General features: G+C 43.4%; 1 protein-coding gene across 1 annotated transcript in view; it reads right to left on the bottom strand.

Annotated features, from left to right (window-relative positions):
* DHTKD1 (dehydrogenase E1 and transketolase domain containing 1) overlaps nucleotides 1–24,213 on the bottom strand; it is a 1,484,612-nt gene extending 1,460,399 nt beyond the window's left edge. Inside the window, exon 1 of the mRNA XM_078674167.1 lies at nucleotides 23,997–24,213. Coding sequence (XP_078530293.1) covers nucleotides 23,997–24,144 — 148 coding nt within the window. The 5' untranslated portion in view covers nucleotides 24,145–24,213. The remainder of the gene's footprint in view (nucleotides 1–23,996) is intronic.
* Nucleotides 24,214–24,958: the final 745 nt, after the last annotated feature.

Below are 24,958 nucleotides of genomic sequence, written 5' to 3'. Positions count from 1 at the left end.
GAAATCCAGCTCCAGTGTTTCCAAGCTAGTCCCGAGACTGACCTTCTCCATTCTAAACTAAGGTACGGAGCTGATTAGACCCGAAGAGAAATCTTGGACAGATTCTTGGCAAAAAAATTCTACATTTATGCTACACCTCACTTACTTCTTCCCTTGTACTAAGCTTAGGTTAGGTACACTGGGGTAGGCGTATTTTAGAAGCACCAGTTGAGCACTTTTAGCCTCTGTTATTTATGTATGTATTTATCTATGGTTTAGGAACCATACAATGCTCTTACAGTATTATTTTATTCTACTTTTTATACTGTATGCGTTATATTTTACAACCAGTTTTAAGATTGTAGCAGTTCATTTCTTATGCTTGGGAAAGAAGACTGTTAAATAAATACCTTTTATTGAAAACGCCTGTCTCTCTATATCTCTGCACCTCTGGTGAAACGAAGAATGCACGATTGACTGAGTGGAATATCTATCTATTGTTTCCACGACTCTGAAGATCAGTTTTATCTTGGGGAAACAAAGTTGTCATGTTTATGCGGTTGTCAGAAACTAATCCCTTCTTGTTTATTCGATAAAGTTTCTAGTGACCTCTGAGCTAGCTGGCACTCACAATTAAGTCTAATATATTCGATAGAGACCTAGTCGATCTAAGTCCTACGTCTAATCTATAGGATATATTATTCTAATGCGCAGAGCTTATTGGGAATATAGGGACTACACCACAACCCTGTACCCTAACATAATCTACTCTACTGTAGCTTGTCCATTAATACCTCCAACCAACACATGAAACAGCCATGTGCCCCTCTCCCACTAAGGATCACAGCTAATTCTTACTGATTTATCTACCACATTGAAACTGGAGTAAAAGCATGGATTGGCGAGCTGAACCTATCTCAAATAACAATGAAGCTCCCTCCTAGGCCTTTCGTGCCAGTTCCCCTCCCAAGGCAGCAGACTCTTCACCGTACTATTCATATCCCCCTTCTGAGTTCAGATTTGCTTGGCAAACCACAAATGCAATGAAATATTTTATGAGTTTTACTTTGTAATTGCCCATAAGAACTTTGTTTTTGGTCTATTTCTCACATAAATAGTACTGGAAATTGCTCCAATATGCAGAAACATTTCAAATATTCTTGTGGGGACAACGACCCTCAAGCCGGTCTCTGAACCGTCGGGCTTGCTTGCTTCACTTACTCACATATACAATTTGGGTGATGGCTCTACCGCCTCACTACTTTCAGACTTCACCAGCCACCACTGGTAGGTCCTCTAATTTCGAGAGGGGATTTTAACTTTATTCAAGACCTAGTTAAAGATACATCAAATAGGGGAAAAAAAGTTCAAACCGAAGACAAAAAGAGAAATAGAGGCTTTTAAGTCTAGTTATCAGCTGTTAGATACTTGGAGAGAAGATTACCCAAGGGTCAAACAATACACTTGTTTTTCGCAGAGATTTTAAAACGCCTCACAAAGACATTTCTTTTTAGTTTCGAAATCATTGAGTTGGGGTGGGCTGACCGATATCTGGGCTAATGCTTTTTCAGATCATTCACTGGTCTCTCGAACAGTGGATATTAGCTCAAATAATAGGGACAGATGCAGAAGGCAACTTCATAGATCTTTGCTCTCTAATCCCCAGTGGATCACAGAAATGATGCAGTTCATCTCAGAGTTTTTCTCTATTAACCTCTTCTATGCGTCTGGGGCAGTCCGACGCATAAGTGCTCATGTGCGTCGGATGGCTCCCGCGAGTCCGATGCCATGGCATAGGGATTCCCTTTACACCCCAACAGCATCAGGAGCTGCGGAAGAGCTTCCCCAGCTCCCAAGCCCTCCCCCCCCCCCCGGTTTTCCTGAAATGACGATCAGTGTGCATGTCGAGCTGACGTAATTTCAGTGAAACCGAAACTGAAATGAGCCAAGAGGCTCATTTCAGTTTCGCTTTCTACGTGCTCAGGGGGCTATCTCAGCCCCTTGAGCACGCAGAAAGACTGGAGGGGCATCATTAGAAAGAGGTGATACGACCGGAAGCCCGCAGATGCATATTGAATGTATGGGAACCCACAGACTTGAATGGCTATCAGAAACAGTGGGTGACGTTGGCGTGTATGGCGGCGAAGCCCCAGCTTGCCAAGTGGGCTCAGGATCTAGACTGGTGCATGTTTAGGGAGAGGGCGGTATATGTGGCTAGGGGTTGTCCTGAGAAATGGGGGATGGTTTGGGGGGCTTGGAATAGCCACCCCGGCGATTTATGTACACCCCCGAAGACACTGAGAGAAGGTGCAACTCTGGAATCTCCGTGATCCCAAATATTTTGTATACTGTAACTACTATTTAGCGCGATTTACAGTATTATCCCTGCCATGTTGTCATGATTCGCTCACCTGATGCTTTTATATTGTTATGTTTTTCTTTTGTTTAATAAAAAGATATTTTAAAAAGAAAATAATTCCGAATGTGTCTCTGGTAATTCAGCATGGGAAAAAAGAAATTATATGGGTAACTGCAGAAGGTGAGGTCCGTAAAACTATACACCATATCTCTGTAGGGCAAGGGAGCAGAATGGAGTGAGAACTGATATTAGTTGGACCATAACAAGGATCCTCAGATAGAGATATATGAATCGACCAGTGCAATGAAGATGCTGCCGGATAAACGAACTGACATGTGGACAGAAACTGTATACTGAAGAAGGATAACATACATGTACACGCAGCCATGAAACATATCTGTACTGAAGTATATACTATTAGGGAAGTGAGATTCATGAAGGAAATGGATAGGTAAAAGGGGTTTACTATATTGTTATTGTTCATTTGCCAATAAAATAATAAAAAGGAACATCGTTATGCTATTATTGAGCATACCTCCAAAGTCATAATTACTTCACTATGTTCAATAATTTAACTGACATTATACTCACCATACTTCTTATAAAAACATATGTAAATATTCCACAAGCCTAAGTTATTGCAAGTTGTTCTTCATGTGCGACTGCCAGCTAGTTTAGTAGTTAATATTCTGTTTTACCAGTGCTCATTCGCAGGAAAGTCAGGATTATGTGTGAAGACTAGTGGTAGTGTCTGCCTCCACCAGTGAACTGCCCACCTTTTTAGGGCTCCTGTCAATGTTTAATTATTAACTTGCTACTTGAATTAAGCCTAATATTAAGCCCCGTCCAATATTTTCATATTCTTGGAAAAAGTCACATGTACATTGCAAGACCTTTTCTTTCAGGGCAGGGGCAGTAGGTGGTAAGTGAGCAGAATTCATGATAGATACTGACAACTGATATTTAACACCGGTGTTTCCAACTTTAGGATAGTTTAATTCCATTTGGATTATGGAGTTATTCATTCTGTAACCTGACTCTCCAAAGATGCCAACTGCGAGCAGTTAAAGCGTACTCCAGGAGGTGGTAAATGGAATAAAACTCACATACAGTATAACACAGTATATCACACTGAATCTGTACAATATTCAGCTTATTTAAAGATTTTAAAATAGCGCAATACAGAAGAGGGGGTTCTGAATGAAGCCCCAAACATGTACTTTATGGCTCAGTCCCACCACTCTTCAAACAACTTCTGCTGTCTTCGCATGCGCAAAGTGTCCTACAAAGTAATGACCGACAGTTGAATAGCCTACCATGGATAACGTACATATTCACACTTGCAGCCCAATTGGTGCTGCTTCTTTAATTGCTTATCGACAGCCAAAATAATTTCCAATGTAGCTTGCATGTCATGCTGTTGGGGGTATGTTTATCAAAAACAATTTTATTTGATTGTAACACAGTCTTATAAAATTATACCCATGTGGGACGCCTTAAAGGGTGTGGTCAGGGGGGAGTTGATTGCCATATGAGCTTCCAAAAACAAACTCCGCCGAGACAAAAGGGAGCGTCTATCCCTTCAAGTGGCGGAATCTGAACGTACTCACAAAATGACCGGAGCCACCAGGGTCTGAAGACAGCTAAAGGCTACCAGGATGCAACTTGCTGGCATTGACGTGGACAGGGCCGAATACGCGGTCTCCGCCTTCGGCACCGTATTTTACATTGGGGGTGACAGAAGAGGGCGTCTCCTTGCCAACAGACTCTGTATACAGCGCCAGGAACACCGAGTACAAACGGTACTAGACTCTACGGGCCGGGAAGGGAAAGCAGATCCATTCATAGCAGAAGCGTTTAAGGAATTCCATCAAGACTTATACACTGCACATTCCCCCGCACCAGATGACACATCAGCATATCTACAGGTGGTCCACACCTCTACACTAACTCCAGAACAAAGAGCCGACCTGGATAGCCCCATTCGCTTAGAAGAGGTAATCTCTAGCATAGCCCGCTAGAAACCCTCCAAATCTCCCAGTCGAAATGGCTTCCCTTCTGCCAGATCTTGGTACCTCTCCTCAGTAGACTGTTCAACGATCTAGGGACCACAGCTGCTCTCCCTCCAACTATGCGGATGGCATCTATCGTGGTGATCCCTAAACCAGGGAAACATAAATCACAATGCTCCTCATACAGGCCGATTTCCCTCCTGACTGTTGACCTTAAAATCTTCACAGGCATCCTAGATGCTCGTCTTACTCCACTACTTCTGGCCCCAATTTACCCAGATCAGGCCTGATTCGTCCCACAGCGACAATGTAGCAACAACATAAGGAGGGTCCTCCACCTCAGACAAGGCCCAGAGAAATGATCTAGAACGGATACGTTTGGCGGATATCACCACACAATTGGCCTGTATGCGGACGATGTCCTGGCAGTGCTAGAGACGCCAGTTACATAATTATCGGTGTTCCTTGACGAACTGACAGCATTTGGCCGAGCAGCTGGGTTTAAAATAAACATTAAAAAGTCACAAACCCTCAATCTGACCCTAAAACACCACATGCAAGATACTATTCATCAAGCATATCCCCTCCAATGGGCCTCAACATCTATCCGCTACCTCGGACTCCAAATCACCCCCAGGATCTCGGCAACGATAGCCATGAAGTACCGTACCCTAGCCCATCAGGTTAAGTCTGACCTCAACCGCTCAGCCCAGCAAGTGGGAAGTATCCCTAGGCGTCCCTCGCTGAGTCGAGGCTGCCAGAAAGATCTGCACTTGTCAGGAAGGCTCAGGTAAGTGGAATCTCTGATATGAGGTAAAGTGAAAAACTCGCCTTGAAATAACACAGCAAAGTTGTGCCCCATGTCGAGTAGGAAATGAGTCAGGAAAACAGAAGATAATTTGAAGTAAATCTAGGCATGAAGTCCGTGGATGTGATGACTTCTCATTCAGCAGTCCTCCTAGCGAGGGACGCCTAGGAATACTTCCCACTTGCTGGGCTGTCCTTTGTCCTGAAGAAGACCCGCTTTGACACCATACTAACGCATTATCAGGGTCAAACCGTCAACGATAATACATGGCTCAGTCTTAACAAATCTCTTGGTGCACACTAATGAGCGGTCCCGCCATAATCAGAGATATTGGCTCTTCAACATGTACATATTTGTATATAGCTTCACTCTTGTATATATGCACTGCACCATCAGCACTGGGCACCCATTGTCACTTTGAAACACTTGTCACTTTACAATTATGCCTCACCTTGACAGCCCTTGAAAAATTTATTTTCAATATGTTTTGTGAAAAACAAAAACATATCAAATAATAATAATAATTTTTACAAAAAAATCTGGAGTTTTCTGTCGTACCGCTGTGTTCCATTATATTCACCTTTTTGCGTGCTGTGATTTAGCCCACTTTAACTTTTTACTCTCTGGCATATTGCTTAAGCAGTGAGTCATATAATATATTTTAACAAGATTCATTGTCCTTTGCAAAGTAATTGTTTTCTCCCCGACAGAACCACTGTAGCTTTACCTTGATATCAAAGGAGGCTTGTCTGTAAAGGAGGCTTTAGGAGTCAGATTGTAGGTGTACCTAAAACTGACCGTAATGCTAGAGGAAGTACACCGATTGTGTTACTACATGGAAGTTAGCATTGACCAGGCTGCACCCATACTGGTCCGATGTGTGGGAGAGACAGCACCACAGGGGTAATCAGTAAGGTAATGATTAAGGAATCACAGTTATGCATAAACAAAAATTTACTATAAAAAGACATAGAGGGACACAAACTTAAAGCCTTCTCAAATTCTAGTAGGCATGCCGTCCAATACATTACAGAAAGATTACCTACATAAAGACTGTTTTCCCCAAGTTCTGATGTACCAGAGGGAATTCCCTGACTCCCCAATAACAGAGGACAAGGTAAAAACAGCTATGAAACCATTGAAACCAATAAACCTCCTGGCCCAGATGGATTCACGAGGAAGGGTTATAAAAAAACGGTTGCATATGTGTTTATATGTCATCCCACCAAACTTTTCAACTCATTTATACAAACATCTGGAGTCACCAACTCAATGTCAGAGACAATGATAATGTTGATCCATAAACAGTCGAAAGACCCCAAATCCTGTACCTCCTATAGGTCTATTGGCCTGACCAATACTGACATCAAGGTCTACTTGAAGGTCCTGGCCAAATACTTAGCAAATATTGTTCCAACTCTGATTCATCCTGATCAATCAGGATTTATCAAAAATTGACAAACCCATGATAATTTGCACAGTCATACACCTAACTAAAACAGCAGGGAAGAAGGCTCTACTGTCAATCTAAGTAACTCTCAACACTGAGAAAGCCTTCGAGCAGGCGGACTGGGGGTTCCTGCAACAGGTTATACTGAATTCAGGCTCTTGTCCTAAAGTCAAAGCAATGGTACTGGCTAACTACAGAGGCCCAGTCTTGGGAATAACATTAAATGCCAGATTTCCTCTCCCCTTCAGCCTGAGATTGGAACGTGACAAGGCTGCCCAGTATCCCACCTCTTATTTGCCTGAACTATAGAACTACTGGGTGACTGGTCTCCCTCGGACAGCCGGGGTCCCGGATCCTGTTCCAATTTTTATTCTTGCCTGACTGCCATAGGCACTTACGACTACTCGCCCTACTGCTTTTCCAGTTGTTGATGGTTTTTATGTTTTTCTTTGGGTGGTTTACCCCTGGATATAATGCACTGTAGTTACATTATGTTGAGGTTGACTGTACACTCTTCCATGATGATCCTGCGCTGAGATCACCTGCAACTTGTATATGCTCATTATATGGTTCATCTCCAATATTTTTTCTGTCTGCATGTCGCTACATGTACCTTTTCATTGTAATGTTCTCATATGTAAATCCTGGAATTTAACATGCTGTGCACAGTTTAAAAAAACAAGTTTAAAAAACCAAAAACTATAGAACCACTTGCGAGAGAATTCAGGAGGTTGGGGACATTGAGAGTCTCTGCTCTGGTGAAAGTGATGCTCTTTGTGGATGACATTCGGCTTGTGCTCACAGGCCCTAAGGTCTTGCTTCCCAGTCTTCATCTTCTTCTAATTGAATACAAAGCGGTTTCTGGCTTCAAAATAAATATGTTGCAATCTGAAATCCTTAATTTAACACTCCCACAGCAAGTAGTCAAGATACCTAATAAATATGTTACAATTCCGCTGGGCTCCAACCCGGATATTTGGGAATGACCATCACTCAAAACATTGGATATTCATTTAACACAAATTTTTCACCATTCTTAGTCTCGTTGAGGAGGGACCTCAATAGAATAATGTAGGTAGATGGCTCTCTCTAAAGTGAACTAAAAAGAAGTACACTGTGCAGAGTCCAGTGGGTCCCAAATTGGTTTATGGTGGCTAAAGTAAATAATACTAAAGCTCTCTTTTGTGGTACTGTGGGCGAGCAGTTAGGCTTATCAGAGGGTAATGCTAAGCATTTGTTGTACTCACTAAGGCAATAAGCAAACAAAAATTAATGTGTCCTACTGTAACGAAACTGGTGCCATGTAAAGCGCTCTGATACCCGATGTCTCGGGTCTAGTTCACGCTATATAAAACTCTAAAAAATAAATAAATAACTGAGACACACACTCAAAGAATAAATTAGAGACAATATAGAAAAATAACACTTTTATATATATTTCAAACTCAAGAACTGCGTTTTAAGGTAGGGACAGTTTTCGATAAAATATATGCACAAGTAAGTAAAGCGTTTAAACCTGAATGCTTTTATGCACAATGCAATCCTATTGGAGGAAAAGTCAAAGAGGCATAAAGGTAGTTACTGGCGGTTTCAGAGGATCACCTTCCGGGATCAGAATAGTAGTGGGCCAACCTTCAAAGTATTACCAGCAGTTTTTCGGAAACCACCTGAGTTCTACTGAGAACAGGTGCTGGTGAGGCTGGTAGCTGGCACAATGGAGAAGAGGGGCCACCTGAAAAGAGGTTGCACAGGGGGACTTGCGGTCAAGTCAGAGGGCTCCCAAATGGAGGTTGAGGTCGCAAGGGGGGTCTCGGAGCACGGCATAACAGCTGGTTCGCCAGGACCTGGCTGGGCAGCTCGGGTGCAGAGTGGTTAGGTCGGTTGGACTGGATGAGCAAAGATGCACCCTGCGGTCAGGAACAAACAGCTGGTAGGGGCAAAATCAAAGCAGCCGGGCCACTCTCAAAGTGGGTCTCAGTGATGTTGATGTCGTTCGACGGCTGTTTGGTCCTAGTGCAGTGATAACCGAGGCTAGACACTCATGGTCAGTGTTTGGGGCAGGGCGTGCGGTCCCCTGCGGGTTGGTGCTGTGTAGCTTCGGTTGGTCATGGTGTCTTCACACTCAGTGGAGAGACAGATCTGACCTTCCAGAGCCTAAATACCTTCTCCAGGTAGTCTGTCAAATCGTTCGGGCTAGGGAGCTGCAAAGCAGTGGACCGGACTCTGCCTGTCGTGTCTGCAGACTTCAGGGGAGTAGGGCCTCTACGCCGAGGGAGACTTTTGGTGTTTGTTGAAGTGCTGGCAGGCTAACCAAGGCTTTGGTAGTTCTCTAGCTCTCAGGACGAGTCACTCAGTTGTGATTGTCGAAAGAGCGCTGAGGAGGTCAGGGTTTTGCACCAAAGTCCATGGTTCTCCTGCAGTTCTCATCAGGCAGTAACTCTACGTGTCCTTCGGTTTATCCATTGAATCTGAGTTCTTGGGTTCAGGGGAGCCACCTAAATACTCAATTAAGGGGCGTTATGTTGAGCGATAGGTAGTAGCCAATGGGCTACCTACCTTTACAATGCCTGCACCCTTTATGTGACCACTTACTGTGGAAAGTGGGAATAACCCTAACCTTAGAAGGCAAATTCCATCCAAAACAACATAGAGGAATCGGAAAAGTGGGTCCACATCAGCAGGCCCGCCCTAGAGGTGTTCTGGCAGAATGTGGGCACACCTTCTAATCTAACTAATTTTCCCACCTGTCTTGTCACAAAAAGTGGGGTCAGGACAGAAGGGTGGGCACCTCCACTGCTAGAGAGGCCTGGGGTTGCATAACAAAGGCGACAGGACTTTTGAATCTTCCCCTCCTGGAATGTCCATTCTGCTTGGAGGAGGTGTGAACACTCCAGCCCAGAAAAAGCTTTGTTCCCGACCTTTGAGAGCAAAGACTCACACCTTAGGAGGTCAGAAACATGTCTATAGAGGCAGGCAGGTCTAGACCAGTCTGTCAACACACTAGTAGTCGGTAGGTTTTCAGTGGACACCTCTAAGGTACTCTCTGTGTACAATGTTTTAATAAATCCAGCACTGGCATCAGTGTGGGGTTATTTAGACCAGGTGTTTGGTGCCAAACACCTAGGGGTATAATGAAGCAATCATGTAGCTGGGAAACTCGTAATGACGAGTGTCCAGCCCATGTATTCATTATGGCTTCCCTGTGCACTGAAAATATCTACAGGGAAAACTTAGATATCACCGGGACATATCCACTCTTGCACAAATGCCCTCACATGGGTATAGTACACCCTGCCTTAGGGCTCTAAAGCCTAGGGGTGACTTACCTATGCCACATTCAGTGCTGGCAGGAATGCACAGGGATGCGGGACATGTCGACTCTTCGGTTTTCTGTGCACCAAGACATGCAGGCTGCAATGACAGTTTGCATGAACTTGAAGAGGAGTCCCTTAGGGTGGCACATTTAGTGCTGCAGCTATTAGGGACCATATTTAGGTCCAATGCCCTTGCTACCAGGGGTACCTCTTACTAGGGAAGTACAAGGGATACTAAAGGGGTCCAAATTGTGGAATAATCCTACAGTTTAGTGTAAGAACACTGATGCTGAGAACCTGGTTAGCAGGAACCCAGCACACTCTCAGTCAAAGTTGCACCAGATACTGGGCAAAAGGCGGGGGTACCCATGTCAAAAGAGTCACCTTCTTAAAGAGGGGCACACTTCAACTCTCCTGGATGGGCAAAATAAATGCTATTAAAACGACACTACTCCTAAAACCGTTGTACATATTCCAATCCCTTCCAATAAGTAGTCCAGAATCCTTTTTTGGAGACTTTAAAAAAATCAATACTAAAATACATTTGGGAGAGTGGCCAGCAGAGGGTATCTTATACAATTGTGTGACAATCATGTGAGAAAGAGGGCCTGGTATTACCTGAGCTTAAGATATACTACAGAATGGCCCAACTCTGAGTCCTCGCGACATAGAATGCTATAGAATCCTACAAACAGTGGCTGCATATGGACCGAGCAGTTGCAGATCTCTCAATGTAGGATCTGATCTGGACATCAAAGGTGACCATCCATAAGTACGTACCTTAGCGCACCAACAGCTGTGGCCCTTAGGACTTGGGAAACAGTAAATAAATGGTTACACTTAACTACGTATCGGTCACCTCATATCCCAACTAAGCCCTCATTTACACCGAGCCTCTACCCAGGGATTTTTGCTTTCTGGCATGTCAGAAATAGCCTTTTGAAATAAGGTTTATTTTAAAATGGCATGATTAGGTTTTTTAATAAGTGAAGGCAAAGGGTGCTCCAGTTGGGACTGAGGGAGGTGGAGACCATGGATTTCAATCCAGTTGAGAAATGAGTGCAACAAGCAAATGGATCTATAGCCATAATCATTCAGCCTGATGTACTGTTATTATATATTACACCTTATACCCAAAACAGACCGTGTCAGAGGTGGCAAAAGCTAACAGGAGTACCACTTACTGGCACTCAATACATCATGGTTTGGAGGAACCTCCATCAAGTGGTACACAGCATATTTGGCAGAGAAGCCCATTACAAACAGGGTTTTGGAATTCCTAGAGCCCAACATCCAAGACGTATTGTTTGGGGTCAAGGGAAACAAGTTTTCATGTGTCTTTTGTCCTTGGGAAAAGTAGGCCCAACCCCCTGCAGCACAAACACATTGGCTGCCAGTTTACAGTATCACATTATGGATCAGGAAAAGGCACTGTCTGCAGTTAAGGTAATATTTTTGTCCATATGTTAATGCTGTTCAAACTTGTATTTATGGTTCATTAATTGAAAGCCCTCATTATTAGGGTGAGCGCTCTAAGTAAATGTTGTAAGCTCTGACAGCACTACTGACTGAGGTTCCAGTATAAAAATGTGTACAAACGTTTTCAAAGTTTAGCAGTATGAGGCTATGTATAATGCTCCAAGAATGTTCTCTGATTTGTTGCAAATATTTGCAGAAGCTTGAAAGCAAGATTGATGATTCGCTGCTTTCAAAATAAAATGTTGATAAAAAAATACAAGCAGGAAAAAAAGCATTTCGCTAAACAACTGTAAAATTTTAGGTACCGTTTCTTTGCAGCATAATTAAGTAACATGTGTTGATACATGCTAGTATTTCACACAAAGGCAGTAGGTCTGAAATTGTCTGAAATTGGTGGTCAGCTTTTTAGTTTAGTCAATGTGTGAATTGTTTTGCATGGTTTTTTGTAAAACCTTATTGGTGTGAGAGCTGCCGAGCCCTCATCATTAGAACAAATATTGGCTAAAGCAAAAATTGGTTTTGGTCTAAAAAAGCACACACTGCCACAGCAGTTACTGGCACTGAACAAAACTACTTTATGTGCCAATATTCTCCTTATGAAAGAGCAGAATGCTGTCACTCACAGGGAAGCCAGCTGATACAGAGAGGGACTGAATTGTAATAAACGCAAAAGGTCATGGTCAATGCCAGACCAAATTAGGAGCCCAATTATTACAGAGTCTCAAAAGTGCAACCATCATATATGTCCTTGCATTAAGTGTAGATATAATGCTTTCCTGAATTCGCAAGAATTTACAGAAGTAGGGCAAGAAATAGTACTCCTAGAAAATATTTGCTAACTGCATTTTAGCATGAGCAAATGTGCATGGGTAGGTTTGCTCATGCGAAAATCTGAGTGTTTGCAAGTTCACTTTCCCCCAACCACTTTTTCCCCCCCAACTCTAGAAGGAGGTTTTCGTCTGCCATTATCCGGAGTACACTTCCAGTATTTCTCCGTATGGGAATAGATTAGAGAAGAGTTGTTGAAAACCCTTGTAAATTGGTAAGTTTGCACCGACTCAAAAGGGCATTCTAACCCTGTAACTATTCTTACCACTACCTTCAGCCCCAGTATGTAGATCTGCAGAAACGTGGCAACATAAGGGGATTGCAAGTATTCAAATACTACTATGGCATGACCCTTGGCATAATCAGAGAGGCTATATCAGAGCTCCTATATAATGAGATTATGGCCATAATGTTATGCCGCACTACATGGAACCAAGGGGACAAGAGGATTTTGTTACAGGACAAGTAGATTTATGAAGCAACCTGCCCCATGGACAAGCAGATATTTTAATACATGCCACACCCCTGATAAACCACTTTTAGATTGGTACCCCTATCCAGCCAAACTTCACAAATGTTATCCCAATGCCAGTCCTAATTGCTGGAGAGGCTGTGATGTAATAAGTGATACAGGGCATTTCTGGTGACTCTGGCCCCATACAGCCCGGTTTTGTTTCTGAAGTTCAAGAGCACCTCAAGACGATTCTGGGCTACCTTATCACACAGAACTAACCCACAGTCCTGTTGAGAGCGAGATCACCCACCTTGAAATGTGCTGACAGGAACATCCTTTGAAATTGTCTGGGAGCAGCGAAAGTCGCAGTAGCCTCACACTGAAAGAAGACCCCCAACCCCTGCCACTAACACATTAAACTGGGATCTCCAAGGGATGGAGAAATTAACTGACACCACTACAGATAGGAAACTAGACTATGAATTGGTTTGAAGCCCAGTGCCGACTTAATTCTTGAGGGAGTCCTATCCTTGTCCCTACTACTGAAGTTGAAGGCAGTGAACCTATTCACAATGCAACACATAATGGGAATTGTGCAGAGGATTCACAAAATGTGGAACCGTTGAAACCGGCTGGGTGGACATTCTACAGTGTCTGGTTGAGTATGTTTCTCTCTCCTAATCACCCAGTTTAAAACCCTCCTAATGAAATTAAAAGCAGCACTTACCCGACATAAACCAGTAAATGGTATATTGCCTGGCAGTTGGTTTCATTCTTCATGTTCATTAGCCAAGAGAGCTCTTGATAATGCCTTAAAAACGCAACCTAGTGTCCCGGCACTGATAAGATCACTTTGTAAAGATTACAAGCAAGCAAGAGGCATACGTGTGAAGGAACTAAGGGAGAAGGCCTGGGATGACTTGGAACAAGCTGCAAGCGCACGCAATAGCAGGGAGTTTTGGAAGGTCATAAATGCACCATATTTTCAAGATTTAAATGACCTGTCTTTGGAAACTCATGTGGGAGTGAGGCATGGATGTGTCCTCACCCCGTTTCTTTTTTCTATCCATACTAACGGGGTGGAGGCAGCCCTGTCTGGCCTTTCCTTAGATGTGCCAAAATTTGATAACATCTCACTCCCAATATTGGCGTACGCTGATGATGTATTTAAATTGCTAGGACTGGGGTAGTCCTCCAAAGCCTTATATCTTCATATGCTTCATTTATGGCTTCATTAGACCTCAGAGTGAACGATTCTGAATCGTTCATCATTATAGCGGGAGCTCCCTGAGGAGCAAAAGCGCCCTTCTTTCATCTAGCCTCAAATAGAATTGAGGTAGTTGACTCTTTTCCATACCTGTGGATCTTGTTTGATAACAAGCAATCTTGGAATAAACTGGTGGCAGCAAGAGCCATGGGTATGGAAAGAGGTCTCCAAGCCATAAAGGGGTTTGTAAAAAATTAGACGCCAGCCCTTTGGACACAATTAAAACCATTTACCAAGCCAAAATTAAGGCAGCAGCAACCTATGGGGACGAAGTTTGAGGAATGGCCCAGAGCGATCAACTGCAGAAAGTGGAAGACACCTTTTTGAAGTCAAGGGTTTCGTTACCACCCTCTAAATCTAATTATATCCTACATTTGGAATTGGGACTTCCATACTTGCTCGACTCTATAAGAATGGCGCCCATCCTGCTGTGGCTCTTGATTTGGCGAAGGACTACAGTAAACTTTACCCAACGTATAATTGGTGATTGTTTGGGCCTCGAGGGACATACCAGGATCGGTTGGCTCAGGTATGTGGAGGTGGAATTAGACGCAATTGGGCAGGGAGAACTCTTCCGGGATCCCACATCCTGTAGTAAGGTCTCTGGACTCAAAATGATTTCCCCTTTACTTACAGAAGGCTAATTATGATTGTAGGGGAAAGAACAGGCATTTACAGGCGCTTGCAGTCTACAATCAAATTCCGCCAAGAACGGGGGAAGGTTATTGTTACCTTTCCTCAGTGACTGTTACACAACACATATTTATTCTGTTGCGCTTTCGCCTGAATCTAATCCCTTTAATGTTCGGGCTTCCAGAGAAGAGGTTCAAGCATGCAGACTTGGGTCGCTGTCCCTGTGATAACTGCTCACCCCAGTCCGATCTACATCTGGCCCTGTTTTGTAAGTTTTACCACACTGAAAGAAAAAGGTTTCTCCTCCCAATTTTAAGGCCTCGAAATTTAAAGCAATGTAGAGTGGCACTGCATTTCTCAAAAGCTCTCTCAACTACCCATGTTTGTTTTGTGGTAGCATCCTTTTTGTGGGCTTGTTGGAGGAATAGAAGGTCGAGGGGCTTGCTGTTATGAATTTTAACATTCAGGGATCAAATTGTACAGCCGATTTCGGTTTTAACAAGGTATTTTAAGTTTAACACATTTTTAGATCTCGCTGAACCAGCGCACATGCGCTGTCAGCTAGACATTTAGTAAATGGGTTTCAAAAGTGCTACCCACCACAGGCTTGCAGGCGGCCAGCTTGCTAGAACGCGCACACACGAGCGCAACATGCATATCACTTTTTTCCGTTGTGCGTGCGCACCACTCCCGTCACCAGCCGCTTCACTTTTGCAGCGCCGCGATGTAATGCTGCTCTGTAGGTCTACCTCATTCTCCCTCAGTCCTGATTCTTCTCTGTCCCAGATCTGTCTCATTTTCTCTGAGATCTGTCTTCTCTCATGGGTCTGTCTCATTCTCTCACGCTATCTCGTTCTGCCTCAGATCAGACTCTTCTCTTCGAGGTCTGTCTCATGAAGTCTCTGGTGTAACTCGCTCACATCTATCGCACTTGTTGTTCTCTTGGCCGCCGTCTCAGAGTGAGGATGGCACTGGTTGAGGCAGTTTTTCAGCGTGCAAAACGTGTTCATTTAAATGAAAAAACATTTAAAATGTAGCAGCTGGCGCTTTAAGTTTATAGATTAGATCTGAGGCCTATGCTCGGTTATGGCGACTTTGTTCTTTTTCAGAAAAGCTGCTCAGTTAAAATCATTTTCAAACTTGAAGACCATTTTCATAATCGAGATATTTCTATGCACGGATTTCCTATTAGAGTGTAATAGGAGTCCGTCCTGTGATACAGAGAACTCTATTTTATTGCCGTTTCGGTCTTTTACTTTTCGGTCTTGTTATTTTGATGTATGCTATGTTGCCACAGTGCCATTCAGATATGTATCTTTATAATGCATTGAAAATAAAATCAACATATATTGAAAGTAGTAATACCGGTTTTACCCTTCCCTTGCAAAGTGAACATAGCCATTCAAGACATTTCAGTGGTCACAATGTATCAAAACAGCAACCTCAATCATGTTTGAGCCAACGGTGAGATGAAAATGAAGAGCGATATTTTACTAAGTGAGATGCAACAACATTTCTTTCTGATTGTTACAATTTTCAGATTACACCCCGGTCCTAGGGCTCCTTTTGCCAATAAGATCCTTGAAATATTAGAGCCTTTTATTAATAGGCCTAATCTTACTCTACTGGGTGATTTTAATTTTCATCTGGAGAAGACAGAGGACCCGGACACGATTGCTCTTATGGAAAATCTTAACGCTTGTGGACTGAGCCAACTCGTAGATGGTCCTACGCATCTTGCGGGTCATACTTTAGATGGTATCTTTTCTAATGATAGCAGGTTGAGGACCGAATCGCCGATCCCTTTAACCTGGTCAGATCACTGGGCCGTTCCCTTCCGTCTCAGTATACCTTCCTCTACCATGGCCTCCAAAAACACCAACCCATGGGAAACCAGAAGAAATTACAAGGAGGTAAACAATAGCTCAATAGCCCCTTTCCTCGCAGAAGGCAACTTCTCTCTCTTGCCTGATGCTAATGCTGCTGCTCTTAGCCTGTCCAGTGCATTATGCAAGGCTGTGAATACCCTAGCACCACCTAAAAAACATTATTCTGCTAGGAAGAGCCACTCTGCCCCTTGGTACTCAGAACGATTTAGATTGTTGAGACAGAAATGCCGACAAAAAGAAAGAGCTTGGCTCGCCCTACCTAATGCCCCTGAGAAGAGCCAGCATAAACAGGCCCTAAAAGACTATAAAAGGGCGATAATAGATGAGAAAAATACTTATTTCAATAACACCACTGCCTCGATGAAATCCTCAAGAGAGCTCTTCAAAATTATCGACTCCTTATCCTCACCTAAAAACCCTAATTCAGTGGTGGAGACACAATCGCTTTGCAATAGTATTGCTAATTTTTTCCACACTAAGATAGTAGACATACATACTGCCCTGGAAACTCTAAATTTGGAGCTTAACACACGGCCAACATCTATCTCTTTTCTAGACCATCCTCCTATCAGCTCTGAGATCCTGGAAGCGAATCTCGGTTCCCGTTTGACACAGTTTCCTCTGATGTCGCTGGTAGAGCTTAATAATCTCCTAGACGCTACTAAGTCTTGCTCCCCCCTGGACCCTTGCCCTTTGAAAACTCTTAAGGCTTGTAGAGAGACTGTACTTCCTGTTCTATTGGAGATTATGAACATGTCCATCGCTGAAGGGAGTTTTCCAGTAACCTGGAAGACTGCAGTAGTTAAACCTCTACTGAAAAAAGCTTCCTTGAATCCCGATGACCTGAAAAATTTCCGGCCAATTTCTTTACTACCGGCCCCGGCCAAAATACTCGAAGCCCATCTTAATCACCACCTGTCGCTATATCTGGAGAGGGAGAATCTGTTAGATATTTCCCAGCATGGGTTCCGGGCGACACATAGCACAGAAACGGTCCTCACGATGGTAGTCAACAACATCAGAACGGAAGTTGACAAAGGTCGAACCGCTCTGCTTGTGTTGCTAGACCTAACAGCAGCGTTCGACACCCTGTCCCCTTCAATCCTGGTTGACAGGTTGAGGTCGATAGGGGTTGAGGACAACGCTCTGAATCTCCTTTCCTCTTTTCTTCACCAGAGACGGCAAAGAGTAAAACTGGGAAAATGTCTATCTCCCTCTCAGGCGGTGCAATCTGGGGTCCCACAGGGTTCGGCTCTGAGCCCTGTATTATTTAACATCTATCTGACCCCTCTTGCTAAAATTATAAGATCTTTTGGGTATCAAGTACTCTCATATGCCGATGATACTCAGATCATTGTCTCCACTTCCCGACCGACACAAGACTCCGCTCCAAATGAAGAGGTGTCAGTATGGATGATACGTAATCATCTCAAACTAAACGGAGAGAAGACTGAGATCTTGGTTTTTGGTGGGAGCCATGAAGTGTGGAATGAGGATTGGTGGCCTGTCTCTCTAGGGGAATGTCCCCAACCTGTACAGTCAGCCAGGAATTTAGGTGTCATAATTGACCCTGCCCTCTCGTTTGACCGTCAGGTCAATAAAACAGTGGCCACATGCTGTACCATTATTCGAACTTTAAAAAAGATAGCCCCCTTTCTGTCCCCGGAGGCACGTAAACAGTCAACGGTCGCCCTTGTATCTTCCAGGCTCGACTACTGTAACGCGCTGTATGGTGGTATTAATAAGAAACTGAGTCAGCGACTTCAGGTGGTCCAAAACGCCGGCGCTAGGCTGGTTCTTAATCTGCCTAGGCGCTCATCTGCCACCAGGGCAAGAAAAGAACTTCATTGGCTGCCAATTCAGGCCAGAATTTTGTTTAAACTCCTCTGTCTTGCCCACAGGGCGGTTTTTGGAAGAGGGTCTGAAGGGATTAAATCCCTAGTTAGCCCCTATATCGCCAACAGACCACTTCGGTCATCCACTAAAAACCTGCTTACCGTCCCGAGATTCAACAAGTTGAGATGGGGTGGAAGAGCGTTCTCCTTCCTGGTGCCCAAACTGTGGAACACCCTACCGCCTGAACTCTCTAGCCAACCCTCACTGGTGATTTTTCGTAAACTTTTGAAAACATGGCTTTTTTCCCTGGCGTACTAATTAATTAATTATGACTATATCACCCTCTCCCTCTGTTATGATCTTCTGTCTGTTATCTGCGCCTTGATGCCCTTTGGGGTTAAGTTTTTGCGCATTATAAGACTCACATTCATTCATTCATTCATTCAGTTTGTACTAATGAATGTTATTACACCTGAGATGTGATCCAAAGCTATTAATTGGCATATAGTCCAACCTGGCTTTAACAGAGTGTTTTGGGGGGTGATGGGCTCAGGTTGCACGACACCCGTTTTAAGCAATCCTACATTGCTGCTAATGGCCCCTGCCATGTTTTCTTGCTAATATTTTCGTAACGCAATATAAGCGTCTGGACGTCTATTCTCATATTTAATTTCATTAGTCAGTCTGGACACAAAGAATGTAATATGACCAAAAACCAAGATGCAAGCAAAATTTAAATATTTTAAAGGCAAGTACAACATTCATGTGGTCTCAAAACTAACAAGCACTGGCGTTGCCAATAGGTCTCGCATTAGGAAAGTTTGAGCTATTGGTATTGTAAATGACAAATATTTATTTATGTGTTGGTTTTGAAAATAGCGAAATTAATAGCTTTGTCATTTATAATGCTAATAGTTTTAACTTTCACAAATGTGACACCTAAAGCATTTGTAATGCAATATGTGTTGTATTTATGGGACTTAGATGTATTGATATTACAAATATCAATGGCTTTTATTTTTTTTAATGCTTAATACTTAAATAAAAATTATTGTAATTTATAATGGCAATAGCTTAAACTTTTATAAATAACTTTTGTGAAGGATATGTTCAGTGTATTTTTTTGTGACGAAAATTCAAGAACAGAAGTGACACATTAACATCTTTTTGTGACATTTGTAATAAAGCTTGAAATATTGAGAGAACATATTTGAACTAGTTGTTGTTGAATGGTTGCACAGATTGATGCTGTGGTGGCGACGAGTGATGCTGTGGCGTTCAGTGATGCTGTGGTAGTGCATAGTGATGTTGTGGTGCCCCTGAGTGATGCTGTGGTGATGCGATAGATAGAGTGAGTGCGATAGATAGACAGAGGGAGAGCGATAGATAGACAGAGGGAGGGCGATTGATAGATAGAGGGAGGGCGATAGATAGAGGAGGGCGATAGATAGAGGGAGGGCGATAGATAGAGGGAGGGCGATAGATAGAGGGAGGGCGATAGATAGAGTGAGGGCAATAGATAGAGTGAGGGCAATAGATAGAGTGAGGGCAATAGATAGAGTGTGTGCGCTAGATAGATAGAGTGAGGGCGATAGATAGATAGATAGATAGATAGATAGATAGATAAAGTGACTAAAGAGGTTTGGTAACTCCCTGCACCCGTGTGTGTCCACCCCATAAAACTAGTACTATCCTGAAGGAAGGTGAGTTTTGGATGTGATTTGTAACAATTTTAAAAATAAAAGAACTATGGAAAAAGTAACCATGAGCCTCTCTCCTTCTAACAACATACAGCGCTATTACAATTAAAAAGCAGGACTTCTCTTCTCATTAAGTGTTTTCAGTTGTTTTTATGACGCGGTATGCATCCCTTTAATTAATTTACCACTTGTAGGTAACCCTATTATTCGTGCAATTTCTCACCAACGTGACAACTGGGATGTTACAGGAAACAACTGATACAGGAACCGCTCCGGCAGGGGTGCGTATTATTTATTAGGAGATTGAAATCTCCATCCTACACAAAGCAAGCCACTCACCCGTGTCTGGCACCTCTGCAGAGGCCAGGATAAGGCTATCGGCTGGGAATAGGGGGGTGCAGGAGTATCTGAGTCCGTCCATACAATGGGTTTAGGACCTGGACTCAGAATGCCTGCAGCTTGCTGAAGATTGGCTGGGCAGCGCAGCTATGCACACAGCTGCAAGCGGACGGACCCCTTAACACCAGCTGTAGCTAACAGATGCTGTCAGTAAAACATGCAGCGTTAGTTAATATAGTGGAACACATGCTGGGTCTCCTGCGTGCGTGGTCAGTATTTTATTATCGCGTTGTTTTCGTTTTGAAAGGTGAACAGCATTTGTCTCCATTTCGCTATCCTCTTCCTATCACCCTGATGTAAATGTACAGACGTGCGTGGTTGTGGGGCATGCACATGCGTGCACTGATTCCAGAAGTAATGAAACACTTTCAATGAACTACATGTGATGTTTTAAAGAAGCTTCGCTCTTCGGCATGTCGGAAAGAGCACGAAAACAAACACAACAAGATTACATTTCGTTCATATCATTTTAAACAAGAACTGCCTACAACGTCATAATGTGTGTTTGTTTTTACTTTGAAGCAAATGTGAACAAATGCGTGCGCCTCGCGCTGAAGCTTTAAACCAACAAGAGCGGCCAGCAAACTGAAAGTACGGCCGGCCACCCATGAATAATTAGGGGAGGAGAAGCCGCACAGCACACTCTGGGAGAAGCCCTTTGATGTGCTGTGCGGCCGTGAAAAAATGCAATTAGGAGGGAGGGAGGGAGGCTGATGCGCGTGCTTGTTTCGTCACGTGATTCACGTGAACTTAAAGAAAACCGCAGCAAGAAGCCCTTGGTTTGACGAGGATTTTGAGGACATGAATTCTCGCTCCGCTCAATGCGCTTGCGCGCATTGATAGATCGCGAGACCTAAAAATAACATCCATAGGAAGGTAAGGGTCTAGGAGGAACTCGGTTAAAACAAGTAACGCTTCACCTCAAACGCATCAATGAAACACAAAGATAAGTCAACATGGTCACGTAGCTTTTGATGTTTTTGTCTTTACTTAATCATTTCGAAACCAATTCCTTTATTTGATATTGAACCCAATCAACATGTGTGAGATGGGCCCACGCCCAGGGCGCCGTCCATTAGAGGGGCGCAGGAGGTGCCTGCAGCAGTCTTCGTCTGACCTAGCTTCAAAGAAAAGTGTATTTTTCTTAGTGAAACTTACTTCCCCAAGGTTGATTATTCACGGAGGTAATAAATATAATCTCGATGTAGGTGGATCTATATTGTATACCCTAAGACTGTTTGCTAACTCTCATGATGATCTTTCTTTCTATTACTTATGTATTGTGGTATTTTTACTTTCTAACTCTTGCAAGGACAATGTAACATTTGAATGCCTGAATATTGCTTTTAAATGCCAATAAAATAGTTGGAACTAAAAAAAAGGGAAAAAACTTTCTGCAGGCTGCTGGTGCCCTTTTCTTCCTTTTCACTGCTTTTCTTCTCATGTCTTTCCTTCCTCTTCCACTGTCTTAGTGCAAAATGCGAGTGGTAGAGGAAATGCCCCTACCCCTCGCATTTTGCACTAAGACAGTGGAAGAGGGTGAATGGGACAACGCCAAATTTGATTTTGCCCAGGGCATGCTCTGAGCAAAGGCCGGCTCTGCATCTAATCATATGTTTCCACCTGGCATTTAATTTTTCCATCAGATGGTAATCGAATATAGAATTGTGCAGCTGATTACATAACTGTATTTAATTTCATTGCTTTCAAACCCCGTAAGTGATGAGAATGCTATCATAGGTATTAATGATGAGTCTTAACTCATAGCTAGGATGTCATTTGCATTGCTTGCCACTTCTGAAATCCTGAAGGAAACAGTAATAAGCACTGGCATAGCCAATAGGTCCCGCCTTTGGGATCTAATAAGTAGCCATGCAACAGTTGATGTTGTTGCACCAAGGATATTGTGCTGCATAAGTAAATACTTACAAGGTCCCAAAAGCGAGACCTATTGGCTATGCCAATTCCTGTTTTAAATGCCCTGTGGCTTTTATTTAACTTGTTTTATTGTGATCTATTTAATGAAAATGCTTTTATGATCTGTTTGTACTTAGATTGAATAAAGATATGAACGAACGAACGACTGGGAACTTATAAGCACTATGATATGAGATTTCGTAGCCCCATCCTACATGGAAGGCGGTGCTGCGAGACTGTGTTGGGGATTTATGTGCAACAACACTGTATAGAGTGGAGGGGTTGGGGAAGGGAGAAGAGAGAAGCTCGAGTTTAGTAGAGGGTTGGGATACAATAATACTGTAGTTGCCTTTGTAGGAGCAGTGCTTAACACTATAAATAGCAGCTGTACTAGCTTTTAAATTCTGTCAACACAAATGTCATATATATTATGCCTCAGTGACGGCAGAATTATGCATATTATGCTCTCCTGTCTTTGTCAAGATATGTATATATCAAACAATACTATTTGTCTATGCTAAATAAAAGGAAAGCTAAATGCATACAATAATGGAACGACAGGAAAATGTGTAAAGGCAAAACCTCCCACAGAGCTTAGTAGTAAGTGTAGTGAGCGTCGCAATGTATTGAGAATGAATGGTTCTGCGCTTATGTTGGGAAATGTACAGTGATTAAATAGTTTCTCTTGTAGTGAGAGTTATCACTTAAGCTCGCCCCCCCAAAAAAAATCTCTGAAGAGAATTGTGCTGGGAGGAAAGCATCTCGTGCAGTAAATGGTGGGACCGAAGAAATGCAAGAAGTCTTTGATTTATCTGCGAAGAAGGTTAAAGATGAATGTGAATAAAAACATTAAAAAAAGATTAATGTGAATCTGGATATGAGGTGAAAACTGCTACCTACCCAAAAAAGACTATGGTGCGGTCAAAAGTATGCATTAAGGGTACAGCTCTGGCAATGTTGGTTTGTCATTCTGTTCCAAGACTGATTCAGGGATTAATTTTTCTCCAAGATGATGTAATATCCGAAAGCCATTTGCACTACACATTTCACAAGATGTACGAGTTTTGCCTTGTCGTTCAATTTATGTGCTTATGGATGGGATGGAATGGAACGGTGGGGTAGGAACCGAGTGACAGTTGGAGATTTATTATTTCATGAGGTGCTCTTGGTGTAAGAATACACCCGTGCTGCTCTTCTTTTCGCGTGTTTCCTCAATACAAATGACTACTACCTTTTACCAGAACGATGATGGTTATCGCTCAGGCGCACTTTCCGCTCGAGTCTGAATGGCCAGCAACGTTAGTGAGGAATCGGATGTAGTGTCTGAGCTGTCAAGTGTTATGACAGTGCAGTTGATACTCATAAGAGGGGCTTGCGACACTGGCAGAGGCACCCTGCAATGTAGGCGCTAGGGTTGAGTGGAGGATAGTGGCATGACAGCTGGACCCATCTCGTCAGGTCAGCGAAGCCACGAACAGTGTAACAAGTCGCAGAGGGGCTGCCAGCGGGGGAGGGGCTCACAGTGTAGGTGTGCAGGGAGTCCTTGTGGCCAGTCTGTCTGGCAGGAGAACTGAAACGGAGTACCTCAGTTTCACTACCAATAAATTGTGTTTTACTGCCAATGGTTTGTGGTAGGAGTCTCACAAGCCTCAACTATACGTTCTGCACGTACCTTGCCTGCTGTTGGGGATGGCTCCTTGTACGTCGCTTTCCGCCTTGCGGGGCTTGTAGCCGTACACTCCGCGGTCCGTTTGATAGGTTCGCAGCCCGGGATGTGTGCGCCTCGGGGCCCTGCACAGCAGCAACCGAAGCCCCGACATGTTTACAGTAGAGACCAGGATTAGACTACAGCAGACATGTGCGGTTCTCAGACTCCGCCCAGCCACCGACGCGCAGGCAACTCCCCCAGCGGCCGTTGGCTGGGGCTGCTGACGTAGGGAAGGAGCCGGTGTTCTAACTAGATTTCCACCCCCGTCGTTTTGTACACCCCCTACGTCGGAGGGGTGCTGATTCATGCAGGTTGTGCCTGTGTATTGGCGCTCCCCCGTCTGGCTGTGCACACCCTACGCTAGTCACTCACGCATGCGCACACACGAGGGGGAGCGGGGAAAGGCATGGAAACTAATACTTGAACTTTATGCATTTTTATATAGCGCGGACTTTACCCGAAGGCGTCAGAGCGCTTCACATTAGGAACAGAAATGAAACATAATGAGAAACATTACAAAAGAACAGATTGCAAAAACATACGTTACTTACATATTTATTTATTTATTTATTTATTTGTGCATTTTTATATAGCGCGGACTTTACCCGAAGGTGTCAGACGCAGGTAATAGTGACAATTGTGAGCAAACAAAATACATGAGGTAGTAAAAACTGTGAGCAACCAAAAATACATGAGGTAGTAAAGGTAATAGTGACAATTGTGAGCAAACAAAATACTTGAGTAAAAATTGTGAGCAACCAAAAATACATGAGGTAGTCAAAAGTGCACAAGAGGAAAGTGACAAGTGTGCAGTTATAAGAGAAAACAGAGTATAATTTGAGGTATAGTACTGCAATAAGTGCTAGACACTCAGGCACAAAAACAAGCGTTACGTGGGCAAGGTGGCACTTGTGCAAGTATCAAAG

This window comes from Lissotriton helveticus, chromosome 1_1, assembly GCF_964261635.1.
Source record: "Lissotriton helveticus chromosome 1_1, aLisHel1.1, whole genome shotgun sequence".
In the NCBI taxonomy this organism is placed as follows: domain Eukaryota; kingdom Metazoa; phylum Chordata; class Amphibia; order Caudata; family Salamandridae; genus Lissotriton; species Lissotriton helveticus.
The sequence above is the reverse complement of the archived record's forward strand: the minus strand, read 5'-3'. Positions and strand labels throughout refer to the sequence as shown.